Source organism: Globicephala melas, chromosome X (assembly GCF_963455315.2).
Source record: "Globicephala melas chromosome X, mGloMel1.2, whole genome shotgun sequence".
NCBI classification, from domain to species: domain Eukaryota; kingdom Metazoa; phylum Chordata; class Mammalia; order Artiodactyla; family Delphinidae; genus Globicephala; species Globicephala melas.
This window is the reverse complement of record NC_083335.1, coordinates 85,308,369-85,325,282: the sequence shown is the minus strand read 5'-3', so window position 1 is coordinate 85,325,282 and position 16,914 is coordinate 85,308,369. Positions and strand designations below refer to the sequence as shown.

Below are 16,914 nucleotides of genomic sequence, written 5' to 3'. Positions count from 1 at the left end.
AGCCTTACAACAAATTTCCAATCCTGTCCCACAAGGAGTTTGTTGCCCCTTAGGGCCTCAAATATGGAAATTATGGAGAAGCCATTGCCCCTATGGGAGATGTCGTGGGGGCAGAGGTGAGAAGAATCCACCATATCCCCTCAATGGATGAACTGCTACACATTCTTCAAAACCCATCTCACATGTGTCCTGTGGGAAGCCCTCTCTGACGGTGGTAGAGGCTCAATGCCAGCTGAAGGTCCTTCTGACGCGCAGGTCCTATTTGAAAGGACCTGGCCCTGAGCTCTGGTGTTCTCTATGTCTTTGTGCCCTCAGACCAGTCACGTCCTTTTTGAGCCCCAGTTCAACATTCTGGACAGCAGAGGGCTGGACTCTGTGATTACCCAATAATAGTGTGAAATTTTTCCATTAAAAAGCTGGGTGTAAAATAAATAAGCTATCATTGCCTTCTATCTACTGACACATGTAAATGGTTGTGGCTGTTTGTCCAGAGGTCCCTGCTCAGTAAATATTGTAAACTATTTTTTACCTACTAAAGGAAGGCATGCAAGACAAGACTGATCAGAAGACTGTGGATATTACTCCTTGCATCTACCGTAGGGCAAAGAGGTACTCATCATTACATCCTTAGCTGCAGATATGAAAATATTCTGACCTTGCGTTCTTCCTCGTTTTCAACTACATGCCCATATAAATGTGAGGATTCGAGACTGGCCTGCTCCAGGATGCAGGGCAGTCGGTGGTAGAGTTTAAAAGGAGACTCTGATCTTCCTAGTTAAAGTGCAGTCCTCCAGCATTTCCAATTCACATCACTCTGCCCTATCCACCCCTCTTTAGCAGTTATCACCTTTCAACAATGTTTATTGCCTCTCTTCCCCACTAGGAGGTCAGGTCCAGGAAGCTAGGGACTTGGGGGCTGTTTTGTTTTACCAAACAACAAGTACCAAGAGCAGTGACTGGTGATCAATAAATATTTGGTGAATGAACGAATAGGGTCTTACATACTTAGAAGTTCTCCATCTCTAGTATTTTCTGCATTACTCTAGAAGACAATTTTATAATTAGTCATGTCATCCAGAGATGCCTGTAGAGTCTTTAGGAGGGAGTAATTAATCTTTTAAGAAAATGAATCCAGTGCATGTGTTTTGCTGCTCTCTACATGTATGGTAAGATACTAAAAATAAGGCAGTTGATTACTCCACATACGTGAGAAGCAGAAATCACTGCAGTATCAGCACGAACAAAGAAATGTGCAAACAGTAAATGAATAAGATAATTTCTGATAAAAAGGAAGGCTATGAAGAAAACGAAAGCATGGCGAGGAGCTAGAGAGTTGTGGGGGTAGATCGGGGAAGAAAAACATCCGAAGAAAGGACATTTGAGCAGGTGCACGAGTAGTGTGATGGAGTGAGCCCTGGGGCCAGAGCACTTTTGGCAGGGGCCACAGAAAGTATCAATGCCATGGAGCTTCTGCCTCCCTGCTCATCCCACAACTGAGTGGCATCTCTGGGCTGGAGCCAGAGATTTTCTTACCCCATTCAAGAAAGGGACATCACTTTTCTCCATGCAGACTTCCTCTTTTTACATTTAAGTGTTTATCTAACAGTTTAATTTTCCCAATTAACTTAAATATTAGTTAGTTTCAATAATATAATTAGCACTTATGCACCTACCACCCAAAAGAAAAGGTATGGCCTTAATAACCTCCATCTATCCATGTGTTCCCCCAATTGATGGCCCTGCCTGCCCTCAGCTGAGGTAAGTATCATCCTAAATCCCAAGTTCATCAATTTTTGATTTCCTTTTTATATAATTTTATCACAACTATACAAAATCCTAAATAGTTCATGTTCTTTATATTAGTAGCTTTTAATTTTATAAACGTGTGTTATGTTTTATATACTATTTTGGGAATCACAGGGTTTGTTTTTTCCCTTAAACTCATCCTTATTGTTGGGTACTGTTCTAGTTCATTCATTTTGACTCCATCCATTTTTGTTTCCAGGTCTTGCTATTGTGAACAGGATGCCATGCATATCCTAGGTTTCATGTGCAAGTGTTTCTCGTGGATATATTCCTAAGAGTGGACTGGATAGATTGTGAGGTATGTACATATTCGCTGTAGGAGGAAATGCTAACTATTTTCTAAAGTAGTTACACTGGTCTATATTCCTTCAACAGGGCAAAAAGATCCTGTAGCTGTACATCCTCTGCAACACTGTACTGTCAGACTTAAATATTTGCAAATTGAATGGGTGTAAAATGTCATCTCATCCTGTCATGATTTGTATTTCCCTGATCGCTGATGACTTTGAACATCTCTTCATATGTTTTTTTTTTTGAGCCAGCAATAAAATGAAGACTATATTATTAAACTTACGTAACAAAAGTTCCAGTCCCCAACTCTAACTACTTGAATATGTTGGCTCCTTTTGGTCATTTTTTATTCTTCAAAGGAAAACAGCCATGAAGTTGATACAATGCAGAAAAGAAAACTTTACATGCTGAAAGGAAAGTAATAGCACTCTTATTTGCACTTGACTCAATCAATTATGCAACCTCAGGAACACAATAAATGCACTTGACTGTTTATACATCATTAATATTGCAAAATCAACTATATTATCATAAATTTTCTTTACTTATCTCAGAATATAATCTCCAAAGACTGTAGTCTCCATGAAACAATTGTCCATCTGGAATTACTTTGTCCCCCTAAATGAGGCTAGTTACTTTTTTCCTATTAGGAAGCCATCCAAAGTTTGATTCCTTTCAGAGTCATATCTCAAATGTCTATTTCTGAATTTATTTTGTTGCAAGCTTACAGTTAGCAGTTGACAAAACCTTTAACTTTTTTTATACCCACAACAATTTGACAAAATATTTTTTACGTTTCATATGTTTATTGGCTCTTTTTTTTTTCCTTCTCTGAAATAGTCTAATAGACTTAGTTTTTTAAAAACGTAACCATAGTGCTATTACGACACTCACATTAACAATGATTCCTGGAGCTCTATTAGACATGTATGCATGCCAAACATGCTTCCACTTATTCCATTTCTTCTTTCATTTATTCATTCAACAAACACTCAGACCAGGGCTATAGGGGCAGAAAGAGAATCTGGGATAATCAGAGAGTCCAACCCTCTAAGAAAGTAAAAATTAGCTCAGGGTATAAAAGTCTGCTCTGCCACTCATAAGGCTGGGAGAACAGACACAGATTAAGTCAGATGCGAAATTAACAGAAAATATTATTTCTCCCAAGGATGTCCTGCAGCTGTAATGCCATAAATAACTCCTACTTTGAGTGACTACTGCTTTTTTACTCACTGAGAAACTGTTCTCTACAATCATAGGCTATCAGAAACTACTGTTTGAAGTGATATCAGTACAGATAAAACATCTCACTCTTGCTGAAGATTATAAGTCACTTAGACACCGCAGCTAAGATTTCTAACCCCAGTGCAGAGAGAAGGGGTATCTAGATACAAAATTCTGTATCTATCTTAACTTTATGGTTTCCAAGGAAACAGGATTCTGGGTTCACTTCATAGTCCACATACAGCCCTGCTTTGCTTTGAGTTTACCAGAACACTGCTTCATTCACATTTCACCTGAACTTCACCATTCCTCAGAATTCCATAATAACTCTATTTTTTCCTTGTTTAGTGAGCCACCCCATGGTTCCTCTGGCGTGTGGTCTCCCTCACTGACTGATAGATTTGTCTGACTACAGATTAATCCCAGATGGTCTTAGGCTAATTGGGATAGGACACCCTTACATTCCAGATTGTTAAACTGAGGCCCAGAGGGGATGTGACCGGACTGAGAGCATCCAGCAAGTTCACACCTGAGCCCCTCAAAACACCTTCTTCACTTGAGGATTCAAAAAGGCCTTCAGAGGGTTACAGAGCCTTCTATCTCTTTCAGGAAGATTCCCTGGAGGAGATAGCTGAACTTGGTTTTGAAAGATAAGTAGGCATTCCCAGGTGAAGGGTAGCATGACTTCTTCCCCTTCTGCCCCAGTAACATCTCCCAGAAGGCACAGGCATCTCCAGAATTTCCATATTGGGGGTGATAAGGGGCAACAAATTGGTTGAAGGGCAGAATCAATCTTGTCTTAAAGCTACAATTTCAAAGTAAGGGCACTATTACTATATAGATTTTATTTTATAAGAACATAAAAATAAATTTTCCTAAAGATACTTTTATTGACATATTGCATTAGATTAAGGGAAAAATCAAAAACCTTTATTGGTAAGAACTTCTACTTTAGCTCGGGTAGCTGGAGTGGGAGATAATGTAGATTATGGGAGCATCCAAACCCCACAGCCAACCCCAACAAGCCCAGCAGAGGGGAATCTAACACTGACTCCTCCCCCTTTTCCCCAGGGCTATATCCTAGGAGGACTTGCAGGTCCCTGATTTCTTCCCTTTCTCCCCTCGTGGTATGTTCCAGGAGAGGCCCGCAAGCAGTCCTACTTCTTCTCATCCTGTGGTATCTGCCAGGAGATAACAGCCACTGGCACCTCTGCGTCTTTCCAGAGGCCTCTCAGCTTCTCTGAACATTATTACACAGATCCCAGGATGCCCGCCCAGAGAAACGTCCCCACCCTCTCTCCCCACCATCTGTGAGACAGCGCCAGTGCTCAGCAATGTGAGTTTAGAGGCTTCCTCATCCTCTGTACGGAATGGACACTCCTCCAACATGGCGTACTCCATGAGGAAGCGCAACCTGGGCGCGGCCATGTTCCCCGCCTGACAATGCTGCCTAGGGGCACTGAAGGCAACTAAACACAGACTCCGTAACATCTCCATGTTGGCTCTGGCTGACTGCGGCTTCGAATGTGATTTTGCGCATGTGCAGAACCACGCCCCTTCGTGTAAAGCCCCAAACCCCGAGAAGGGGCGGTGCTAGGGGTGGTGACCGGAAACTGCTGCGGTTTTCGGCCGCGGTTTAATAGTTGTTGTCAAGAGGATCCCAGTGCTCTTTGCCGGAGGGATGTGGAGGTGATGGGGACCCGGGGAGGGTGAGTGTTGAGGAATTCTGTGTGGTCAGTGATGGAATCGGTTGTCTGAATGTAGTTGGATGATTCGCTTGTTATTTTTCAGGCTTTCCTCTTTTCTCATATCAACGTTAAGGTCTTAAAATTCACTCTGAGACCCACAAGGTTTGGTGCATTATAAGTGTTTTCTAAGAGTTGATTATTATTTTTTTTGCTCATGAATTATTTAAAAGTGCGCTTTCATTTTACAGAAGTTTATCTTTTTACTAGACTTCTAACCTTAGTTTTCTGTGGTTAGAAAAATGTCTACATGAAGCTCATTCCTTGAAATATGAGGGGAGTCATGGCCTAGTCCTTGGTGAATTGTTTTATAAATGTTCCATGTATAATTCGAAAATAATATTTAATTGTTTAGTCGTCAATTGTGTTGTACAAAATTTGTACTTTTTTTTCCCTGCTAGTTCTATTACAGAGAAAGGAGAGATTAAGTCTTCACTGTGATGATGATTTGTTCATTTCTCCTTCCTGCTGTCCATGATACATTTTGAGTTAAGTTTTGTATAAAGTGTGAGACTTAGATCAAGGTGCATTTATTTGGCTGTCCAATTACTCAAGCACCGTTTGTTAAAAAGACGGTAGTTCCTCCACGGACTCGTTCTGTACCTGTGTCAAAAATAAATTTGCCATACTTTTGTGTGGCTATTTCTAGGTTCTCTATTATGTTCCATTTATTTATGTGTCTATCTATGTGTCTTTTATCATGAATGTGTGTTGAATTTTGTCAATACTGTGTGAATTTATATGGTTTTTCTTCTTTGGCTTGTTAATATGGGGGAATGCCCTTATTGATTTTTGAATATTGAATCAGCTTTACATTCCTGGAATAAGCCTCACTTGGTTGTGGTGTATAATTCTTTTTTTATATTGCAGGAATTGATTGGTTAATGCTTTTGTTTTTGAGGATTTTTGTGTCTAAGTTCGTGAGAGATGTTGGTCTATAGTTTTCTTTTTTTGTACTTTCTTTTTCTGGTTTTAGTATTAGAGTAATACTGATCTCAATAAATGAGTTAGAAAGTGTTCTCTTCTATTTTCTGGAAGAGATTGTGTAGAATTATGTTATTTTTCTTTAAATATTTGATAGAATTCTCCAGTGAAACCATCTGGGCCTGGAAATTTCCTTTTGGAAGCTTTTGATTATGGCTTCAATTTCTGTAGTAGTCAAATGACTATTCGGGTTATCTATTTAATATCTTTTCAGAGTATCTTCATATTTAATAGTGGGTAAGTTGTGGGAGTCTCTGTTTTGTGAGGAATTGGACTATTTCATCCAAGTTGTTGAATTTATGTGCATAAAGTGGTGTGTGGTATTCCCTTACTTTTCTTTTAATGGCTGCAGGATCTATAGTTATATCTCCTGTTTCATTTCTGATATTGGTAATTTGTGTCTTATCTCTTTTTATCTTTGTCAGTCTTGCTAGAGGATTACCAATTTTATCGGTCTTTTCAAAGAACCAGCTTTTGTTTTCATTGATTTTTCTCTATTGTTTTTGTTTTCAATTTTATTGATTTCTGCTCTTATATCTATTACTTCTTTCTTTCTATTTGCTTTGGGTTTTCTTTGCTCTTCTTTTTCTAGTATCTTATGGTGGGAGCTTACCTTACTGATTTAATACCTTAATTCTTTTCTAATATAAACATTTAGCATTATAAATTTCCCTCTCCATGCTGCTTTATCTGCATCCCGCAAATTTTGATATGTTGTATTTTGATTTTCATTCATTACTTTTTAATTTCCCTTGAGACTTCCCCTTTGATCCATGGATTATATAGAAATGTGCTGTTTACTTTCCAAATGTTTGGAGACTTTCCTGTTACCTTTCTGTTATTGATTTCTAGTTTGATGCTGTTATAATCAGGGAACATATGCTGTACGATTTCAATTTATTAAGGTTTGTTTTATGACCCTGGAGAATGTAGCACAGGTGCTTGAAGAGAATGTGTATTCTATTAGTGTTTGGCTGCAGTAGAATGGGTATGTTCAGTTAGGACACCCTTTTCTTGGTCCTTTGATTAAGGGGAGCAGGCTTTTCTTAGAGCTTTTTTTGTCTGTAGCTATTGATGGTTCTGAGTTATAAGCTTTTCTAGTGCCCTGTTTGTGATATATGGGAGGGAAAATGAAACCCAGGGAACTCACCGCTGTGTTGTTCCTTAGGCCCTGAGGTCTGTGGACTGTCTGCCTTTCCTTTTTACCTTTCAGAGTCTTTCTGTTTGTATTTGCTGTTATGTCATTTTTTCCCTGGTCTCTTCTACATTCATTATTCTCTTCTACCTGTATTTTCCTGTATTAACTTTGTTAATTTACATTTTGCTAGGGAAGCATCTGCTTCACATCAATATTAAAATATGTTGCTATACAGTTATGCATAATATCCCGCAATAACTACTTTGAAACACTGCCTGATCTGGGAAAGATTCTCATTCTGTCTCTCTCTCCCTCTCCCTCTCCCTCTCCCTCGCTCTCGCTCTCTCTCTTTCTCTCTCTCTGTGTGTGTGTGTGTGTGTGTATATGTTTTTAAACTCTTCTTTATCTCATTTGCTAGGGGGTTATCTGTGACATCCGTCATTTTAAAGGACCAGCTCTTTGTTTTCTTTAAACTCCCATTGTTATATTTATTTGACTTATTTAAGGTTTTTATTAGTTACTATTTTCCTTTCGGGGGGTTGCTTCATTTTGGTTTTTTTCTACTTCTGACGTTCTCGATTGAATACTTAGCTCTTCTTTGTTTTTATTTATTTATTGTATAAAACATTTACTTTGTTGGTCTTTGGGGGCAGTTTGATACATCACCAGTGTATTACAGCTGAGCCATTAATCTTGTAGCTTCCTCACCATTAACTGGTTCATTTTTATGACACTGCTGAGGAGTCTGCTGTTTCTGCAGAGGTTCAAGAGAAAGGCCTTTTAAGAAATGTGCAGGTTCCTTTTGTATATCTCCAGAAGCTGTTTCCACTCTATTAACTTTTTCATCATTCACAGTGTTTATCTTCTTAAGATTAGTGGTAACTGGTTTTTGCTGTATTTTTTTTTTTTTTTTTTTTTGCGGTACGCGGGCCTCTCCCTGCTGTGGCCTCTCCCGTTGCGGAGCACAGGCTCTGGACGCGCAGGCTCAGCGGCCATGGCTCACGGGCCCAGCCACTCCGCGGCATGTGGGATCCTCCCGGACCGGGGCCCGAGCCCGTGTCCCCTGCATCGGCAGGCGGACTCTCAACCACTGCGCCACCAGGGAAGCCTGTTTCTTTTCTTTTAAAACAGATTTATTTATTTAGATATATAAAACAGACTTATTTATATATATTCAATACCTTAAGATTCACCCATTTAAAGTATACAATTCAGTGGTTTTTAGTACATTCACAGAGTTGTTCAGTCATCACCACAATCTAATTTTAGAATATTTTCAACACACCAGAAAGAAACCTTGCACACATTAGCAGATATTCACCATTCATGCCACCCCCTACCCCCAGCCCTAGGCAACTTCTAATCAGTTTTCTGTCTCTATATATTTGCCTATTCTGGACATTTCATATAAATGGAATCATAAAATATGTGGTCTTTGTGACTGGCTTCTTTCACGTACGATAATGATTTCAAGGTTCATTCATGTTACAGTGTGTATTGGTACTTCTTTTTTTATTGCCAAATAATATTCCATTGTATGGACACACCAAATTTTGTTTATCTGTTCATCAGTTGATGGACATTTAAGTGCTTTCTGCTTTTGGGCTATTATGAATAATACTGCTGTGAATATTTGTATACAAGTTTTGGAGTGGACATGGGTTTTCATTTCTCTTGGTAGATACCTAGGAGTGGAACTGCTGGGTCATATGACAACTCTATGGGTAGCATTTTGAGGAACTGCCAACCTGTTTTTCAGAGTGGCTGCACCATTTTACAATTCTACCAGTAATGTATGAGCTCAGTTTCATTCACATCTCACAAACACTTGTTACTATCTTTTTTTTTGCCATCTTTGTGTATATGAAGTAGTCTCCTAATGAATAGAACATTTTTGATTTTTAAAAATATTTATTTATTTTTTGGCTGCGTCGGGTCTTAGTTGCGGCATGCAGGACCTTTTGTTGTGGCGTGCAGGCTCTTCGTTGCAGTGCGCGGGCTCCAGAGTGTGTGGGCTCTGTAGTTGCAGCAGTCAGGTTCTCTAGTTGTGTCGCACGAGCTTAGTTGCCCCATGGCATGTGGGATCTTAGTTCCCTGACCAGGGATCAAACTGGCGTCCCCTGCATAGCAAGACAGATTCTTAACCACTTGACCACCAGGGAAGTCCCAGAACATTTTTGGTTTTGATTACATTTCCCTAAGGACTAATGACGTTGAACATCTTATACTATAATCAGAGAATGTAGTCTGTCAATTCCCAACATTCAGACATATACAAGATTTTTTGTGTGGCCAGGTTATTTGATAGAATTTTGTAAAAGTTCCATGGGTGTAAGAAAAGAAAGCATATTCTCTTTCTCTGGCACAACATCATCTTTATGTGTTTAAAATTTAATTTGTTCATACCTTTAATTTTATTTTACTCCTTATTTCTTTTACTCTGTTGTTTCCTCTTCATCTCATTTCTTACTTTTGTTGTCCTAATTAAGTTCCTCTTCATTTTATGTGATATTTACCCTTTCCCAACAAGAATGACTAAATCTGTAGTGCCTGTATTAGTTGATCGTAATGAAATTGTACTTCAATTTGGACACAGAGACACCCTCCCCTCCCTAGTTCCCTCAACAGGAGAAACATTTTTCACCTCTGGATGTTTTTGAGGTAATTAAAAATTTTAGTCCCAGGCTACTAGTATTTTCCTTATTGCATATCTCTTCTGTTTTAAGAAACTTTACTTAACATTTTTTTTTTAATTTTTATTCCAAATTACGGTCATGTTTTCAACATTTGTTAAATAGAACCATGTTTATTTTGAGCCTCCCACATAAAAGGTACCATGTGATGTACCACTGAGAATGTAGACTGAGTTTGATTTAACATCACAAACCTCTGTTTCTGTATGCATAAAATGAGATAATAATAACTACAGCAACACATGGATGACGTGATTGTTGTGCAAATTAAATGAGGTACCTCCTTCTGTATATTACATGAGTCCTTGTAATAACAGTACTTGCTAATATGAATTAAATGTTTACCTGGGCCAGTCTGGTGCTGAGTGCCTTAAAAACATCATCTCATTTAATTTTCACAACCCCTTGAAATAAATAGTTTTGATTTGTTTTGGGGAAAAAGTCTGAAGAAACATTTTCATATTCATATAGCTAAAGGTTGGCAGAGCTAGAAATGAAGCTTTTATTAATTTTAGTCTAAATCTCATGGTCTTGCTCATATTCCATTGTAATGAATAACTTGAATCGGTGTTGATGTGGCTTTGTCTACTCCACAGTATCCAGTGTCGTGAGCTATACTTCGGTGCCCTCAGGAAGCGCTTGTGGGGTGAATGTTGAATGCCTGACCAAGTGGACACTGTCTTTCCAGGTTTCTTGGAGTCTCTGTGGAGCCCCTGGGCCAGACCCCATAGTGAAGGCTGCAGGATCTTCCTTCAGGCCCCAGCAGCTCTGGTTGAGTCCACAGGTGCCCACCTGACCTCGGGTTCCTGGGAAGAGTGGAGTTGTCAGCAAGAGAGCCCGGGTGCTTAGGCCCAGGGGGAAGATGCCAGCCAACCGGTGCGCTCCTGGGCCATCCCTGGCCCTGACTACAGGGGGGTGTGACAACTCCTGTGAGGTAAGGAAGAAGAAGAGGTGCCCAGGGACTGGAATTCATCCAGAATGAAAGATAATATCTCATTATTTGAATTTGTATGACTTTTTTTTTAACCAGGCAACATAATCAGGGGGTTTTTATTGGATTTATTTCCCTTATGTGAATTTCCTTTTCCTGTCCATTGCTGAGTTATTTATTTTAGCTTATGGATGTTTACAGTTTTTTTTGAATATTAAGGTTAATAACCCTTTATCTTTCTTATATATTTTTGTGAATATTTTTTGCCACTTTGTAATTTGAAATTAGTTTCTAGTTTTATTTATAAGTGGCAAAAGGTGCCAAGTAGTTTTTGAAGTCTTCTTAAAACAGTGGCTCTTCCCTGCTTTGTTTCTCCCAGATTCCAACTCCCTAGAAGCAAGCATTCTTAATCTTTTTAATGGATTTATTTTTTTTCGTTTTGGGCATTATCTATTGACTTTCCACTATGGAAGGTAGAGGTTCAGCTTTTCCTTGCACCTCCACTCATATACACATTTGCCTCTAGCTATCACTGTTTTTATTAGATCTACTGTCAGGGTTTATTATTGTGACTGTTTATAGTTAAGTCATGTAGTGTCCATGCTGTGATTACTATTTCTGTACAACTTTTCCTTTTGCCTGGAATTAACTATTTTTTTTCTGGTTTAGTCATTTCTTTGCTTTACTATATACATATCAATAATTCAACTCCAAATTCTTTCCAGTTGTTTAAATCTCCACTCTGTATATTCAAACATATTAGGTAATGATCATAGTGACAATAATTATAAACACTCATATAATGTTTACTATATGCCCAGCACTGTTACACACACACTACATATACTAACTCATCTTCCTAACAACCTGGAGAAGTAGGTACCATTGTTATTCCCACTTTATAGAAGGGGGAACTGGGGCATAAAGAAAAACTATCTGGCCCAAGTTAACACAGCTAGTAATGGAGGGGGGGCTATCTCAGCTCTGGGTATCATGTCTTCTCTTTGAAGAAATCTCTCCTGGACCTTACTGATTCACTGAAGGCTGGTTTGGTTGCTCTCTCAGCTTCACACACAGCTATGACCTTGGTGTGTTCTGTTCGCCATCCCTCAGGAAATCCTTTTTACCTCTGTCTTGTGTCAGATTTCCTTTCCTGGGAATCCTGTCCTTCCTTCCTGTTTCCTGGATCCTGTGTCTTCCTCTTTCTTGGTTTACCCCCTAATTTTTTGGAGCACATCCTCCAATATGTCCCTGAGAATGGATGCATGACAGGTGAACTTTATGAAGCTTTGCATGTCTGAAAATGTCATGCAAAAATGTATTTATATAATATATATAATTGTATAAATAAACTTATAGAAGTAAAAAAAAGTAATAAATACCATGGAAATATATTTATTTGACCCTGACACTAAATTTATCTTTTTGGCTGGGTATAGAATTCTAGGTTGGAAATCATTTTTGTGTAGAATTTTACAAGTCTGTTTCCAGTCTAGTCATTTTCTACCCATACACACGTTTTCTCTGCTTTTCAAAAAACTATTCTTGTTCAGTTGTTGATCCTCCATATTTTAAATTCTTTGTCCTACTGATTTCCATTTCTTTTTCTTTTGCTCACCTTTCTAGTTCTTTTTTAAACTTCACCTCCCAGGTTTTCTTCTATGTCTCTCATTAATGCTGTTCTATATTGTTGGAGGATGGAAGCAATGAAAAGTGCCCACCAAACTGGGAAGGTATCTTGAGACTGAAAAATGAGGCAGGCAGCTCCATATAATCAATGGATCAGTTTATTGTTATAGGGTAACTTACTCACAGGGTGGGATCAAGGGGGCGATGATCCAGAAGTATTTGCAGCTGCATTCCGCACAGCTGAGGGACGATTGGGACAATTTCATAGTTAACCTAGGGTATGGGGGTACGTGCTTGGAAACAGGAAGTGCATTCCTAAGTCAAGATTTATGAATGGGTAACTGGTCTTATGAGCACTGGGAATATGTCAGTGAAGGTCTTCATTATTGTTTATAAATTTATTTTATTTTTATTTATTTATGGCTGTGTTGGGTCTTTGTTGCTGCACGTGGGTTTTCTCTAGTTGAGGCAAGCGGGGGCTACTCTTCGTTGTAGTGCATGGGCTTCTCTTGTTGCGGAGTGTGGGCTCTAGGCGTGCAGGCTTCAGTAGTTGTGGCACGCGGGCTCAGTAGTTGTGACTCATGGGCTCTAGAGCACGGGCTCAGTAGTTGTGGCTCATGGGCTCTAGAGCACAGGCTCAGTAGTTGTGGCACACGGGCTTAGTTGCTCCGTGGCATGTGGGATCTTCCTGGACCAGGACTTGAACCCCTGTCCCCTGCAATAGCAGGCGGATTCCCAACCACTGCGCCACCAGGGAAGCCCTTCATTATTGTTTAAAGACTACCAGAGCGTAGAGGCCACCAGACCTAACGATCGTGAAACAATATCTATTAACTACAAAGCCCTTGGTGACAGAGAAGAGGCTTACCACACAGTACAGCTCTAGGCAGGGTCATTGGAAGGACAGGAGGAACTGCAGAGGCCCAAGATGGCATCTGTTATGATGACAACCATACATAAGTTTTTATTTTAAATAGCTCTGTTTCTTTTCAGGATATTCCCTTATAATAGCATACTATTTTTGTTTTATGGATGTAGCATCTTATCACTCTAAGGACATTAGTAATAGTTTTTTAATCTAATTTTTAAAAAGTAATAGACACATGGCTCAAAAATAAAAAATTAAAAAGTATATAAAAATTTAAAATATACAAAGCTATATAGTCTAAATTCTCTTACCCATCTTTCTCCTATCTGTTCATCTCTCTTTAATATGTATAACCAAGTTAGTTAGTTTTCTCTGCATGAGTTTCTTTATGCAGATAAAAGCAGCTGAGAACATATTCTTATTTTCTCCTTTTAAGTTCATGAAAGGTGTCCCACAAAACAAATTGTTATCAATTTTTAGTAACTTTAGGTCTTTTGGTGAGATAGAATATGAATTATAAACAATGCTGCCATGAACATTTTTGTTCATGTCTTGTCATGTACATGTGTCCACCCCTCTCTTGACTATATGCATAGGGGTGGAGTTAGTGGGTCGTAGATTCAGCCTATCTTTAAAAAATGTTTTTATTGTGAAATATAACATATATCCAGAAAAGTGTGCAAAACAGACATGTACAGCTCAGTGATTTTTCACTATATAGGTCTAGAAAATACCCATAGTCAGCATTCCAGAATCCCCCTACTTCCAAAGATAACTACTCTCCTGACTTTTATGATAATTACTTCCATTGAGAAGAAAATCACAAGACACAGAGTGGAAAAAGAAACAGACAACAGAGGAGTTATATCCAGGATGTATAAAGAACAACAAAACAATAAGAAAAAGCAGACTACCCATTAGTCAGAGGCCTTATTTGAATAGGTGTGTAACAAAGGAAGAAATCCAAATGACTAATAACACCTGAGATGGTACTCAATCTCTTTAGTCATCAGGGAAATGCAGAAGTTAAACCACAATGTAATACCACTACACTCCCACCAGAATGGCTAAAATTAAGAAGTCTAACAATGACAAGTGTTAGCAAGGATAGGGGGTCATATCAGTAGTTCATATACTCATTTCAGCACATATAGCTGCTGCTATGTTAGCTCATATCAGCAATTCATATGCTGCTGGTGGGAGGGTAAATTGGCACAATCTCTTTGGAAAACATTTTAGCCTTCTTTATCAAAGCATACGTAGACCATATGAGGAAACACTTCTAGGAAAATACCCAAGAGAAATCCTTGGCTAATGTACCGGGACACACATTTAAATGTTCCCTGTAGCATTACTTGTAACAGCAAGAAACTGGAAATAACTTAAATGTCCATCAATAGTAGAATAGATACAAAAATTGAACATAATATTGAGTGAAAGAATCCAGACACAAAATAATTTGTATTGTTTTAATTTATGTAAATTAAAGCAGAACAAAACCATATTGTACAGGGATGTATGGTTAGGTGGTGAAACTCAAAAGCAAGTGCTTACTATCAGAGGCAGGATAGTGGTTTCCATGATTGATGGGGAGGCTGGGTGGAAGGAGGGAAAGAGGCATGAGGAAGGCTTCTGGGCAAAGAGGTGGCAATGTTCTGTTTCCAGACCAGAGTGGGAATTATGTAGGTATTTGCCTTGAATAATTAGTTAAGCCAAATATTTATGTTTCATGTATTTTTTGAATGAGTATTATATTTTATAAAAATCTTTTGAAAAGGAAAAGAATATCTACCCTCCAATTTTGACCGCAGTCTCCCATAAACCCTTTCCAAAGACAGCTACAAAAACATACATACATACACACACAGACACACACACACTCTGCTATAGCCATTTTTAAACTTCTAACACTTTTCTCATTTAACAGTAAATCTTGGTGATCATTAAATGTCAGTAGATGTAATGAGTTGCCTCATTCTTTTTAAAGGCTGAATCTTATTCAATTATATGGATATATCACAATATAACCAGCCCCCCGTTAATAGACATTTAAGATGCTTCCAGTCTTTTGCTATTACAGACGATGCTGCAATGAAAATCCTTATTTCATCCTTATACATATTTCAGTTGACACAAGAGGGAATATGTTTAAAGAGAAATTTCTGCAAATGAAATTCTCAGGACAAATGATATATATGCATTTTTATTTTTGATTGATAGAGCAAAATGACCTTCTTTGTGAGTTGTATCAGTTGTATAAGAATGCCTGTTTTCACCATACCCAAGACAGAAGAGTGTCTTGTCATATTTTTCTTTTTGGCCCATATAATAAGTTAAAACATGGTATATTAGTACAGATCTAATTTGCATTTCTCATGTTATGACTAAGGTCGAATATATGTAATTGTGTTTAAAGATCCATTTATATTATTTTTCCTGAGCTGATTTTAAATTTCCTTTGTCCATTTTTCTATTAGGTTTTTGCTATTTACGTATTAATGACAGTAGCTCTTTGTCTGGGTCTGTCTCTGGGTCCCAAATATTTTCCCTCAACTTCTCAGTTGTCTTTTAAAGGAAAATATTGACTTTTTCTCCGTGCATTTCACATAATTGTGCTTATCAATCTTTTATGTCCTCCAAGCTTTGTGTCATAAGTAGAAGGCCTTCCCCATTGCTCAGCTATATTTAAAAAAAAATTCCTGCATTTTCTTTTTAGTATTGGTACTTTCATGTTTTTAGTTTTGCTTTTACTTCTGTGACTATCTGGATTTTTGGTTGTTGTTGTAAAGCCTTAGCTAGGGATCAATCTTCATTTTCTTCAAGATGCCTACAAATTTGTCCCATTACCAGTTATTGAATAACCTATATTTTCCCCACTAATATGCAGCACTACATTAGGATATATATATATATATATATATATATATATATATATTCTAATACATAACTCTGGGTATATTTATGCACCTTATTCTCTTCTGTTGATCTAATAGTCATAGTCTTTATGATTCTAATTCCTCTGTATTTATAGTTTATTCTAATACATCGGAGGGCTAAGTCTCTGATTACTCTTCTTTTTCAGAAATTTACTGTTTTCTTGACTATTTTATTTTCCGTACACAATTTATAATCAGCTTACCAAATTTAAAAATAATCCTCTTGTCATTGTCAGTGAGTTTGCATTAAACTTGTATTTTAAGATACGACCATTTGTCTCTTTATAATTCAGATTTACTACTGAAGTACAGAGTATGTCTGTGTTTTTTTCAAGTAATCTTTGCATTTTCCATTAGTGTGATAAAGTTTTCTTCTTCAAGTATATTTTTGACATCAGTGCTTGTTTCTGTTATCTAAATGAAAAAATACAATGCAAATGTATATGAACTTATATCATTACAAAATGGAACTAAAATGACAATTATACACACAGATAGTTGGAGAGTGAGTGAAAGGAAAAACAAAGAATCCTATGGTTCTCTTATTCTTGTTCAGGAGAACGATATAGATATTGATGGACCTTGTTAGAGAAACAAGCGAATACTTATGGTTCCCTTTTCTCCACATCCTCTCCAGTATTTATTGTTTGTGATCTTTTTAATGATGGC

At 37.9% G+C, this 16,914-nt stretch overlaps 1 protein-coding gene across 1 annotated transcript in view; it reads left to right on the top strand.

Annotated features, from left to right (window-relative positions):
- Positions 1–4,898: 4,898 nt before the first annotated feature.
- ZNF81 (zinc finger protein 81) overlaps positions 4,899–16,914 on the top strand; it is a 64,306-nt gene continuing 52,290 nt past the window's right edge. The window contains exons 1-2 of the mRNA XM_030846655.2: positions 4,899–5,030; positions 10,570–10,815. Coding sequence (XP_030702515.1) covers positions 10,744–10,815 — 72 coding nt within the window. The 5' untranslated portion in view covers positions 4,899–5,030; positions 10,570–10,743. The remainder of the gene's footprint in view (positions 5,031–10,569; positions 10,816–16,914) is intronic.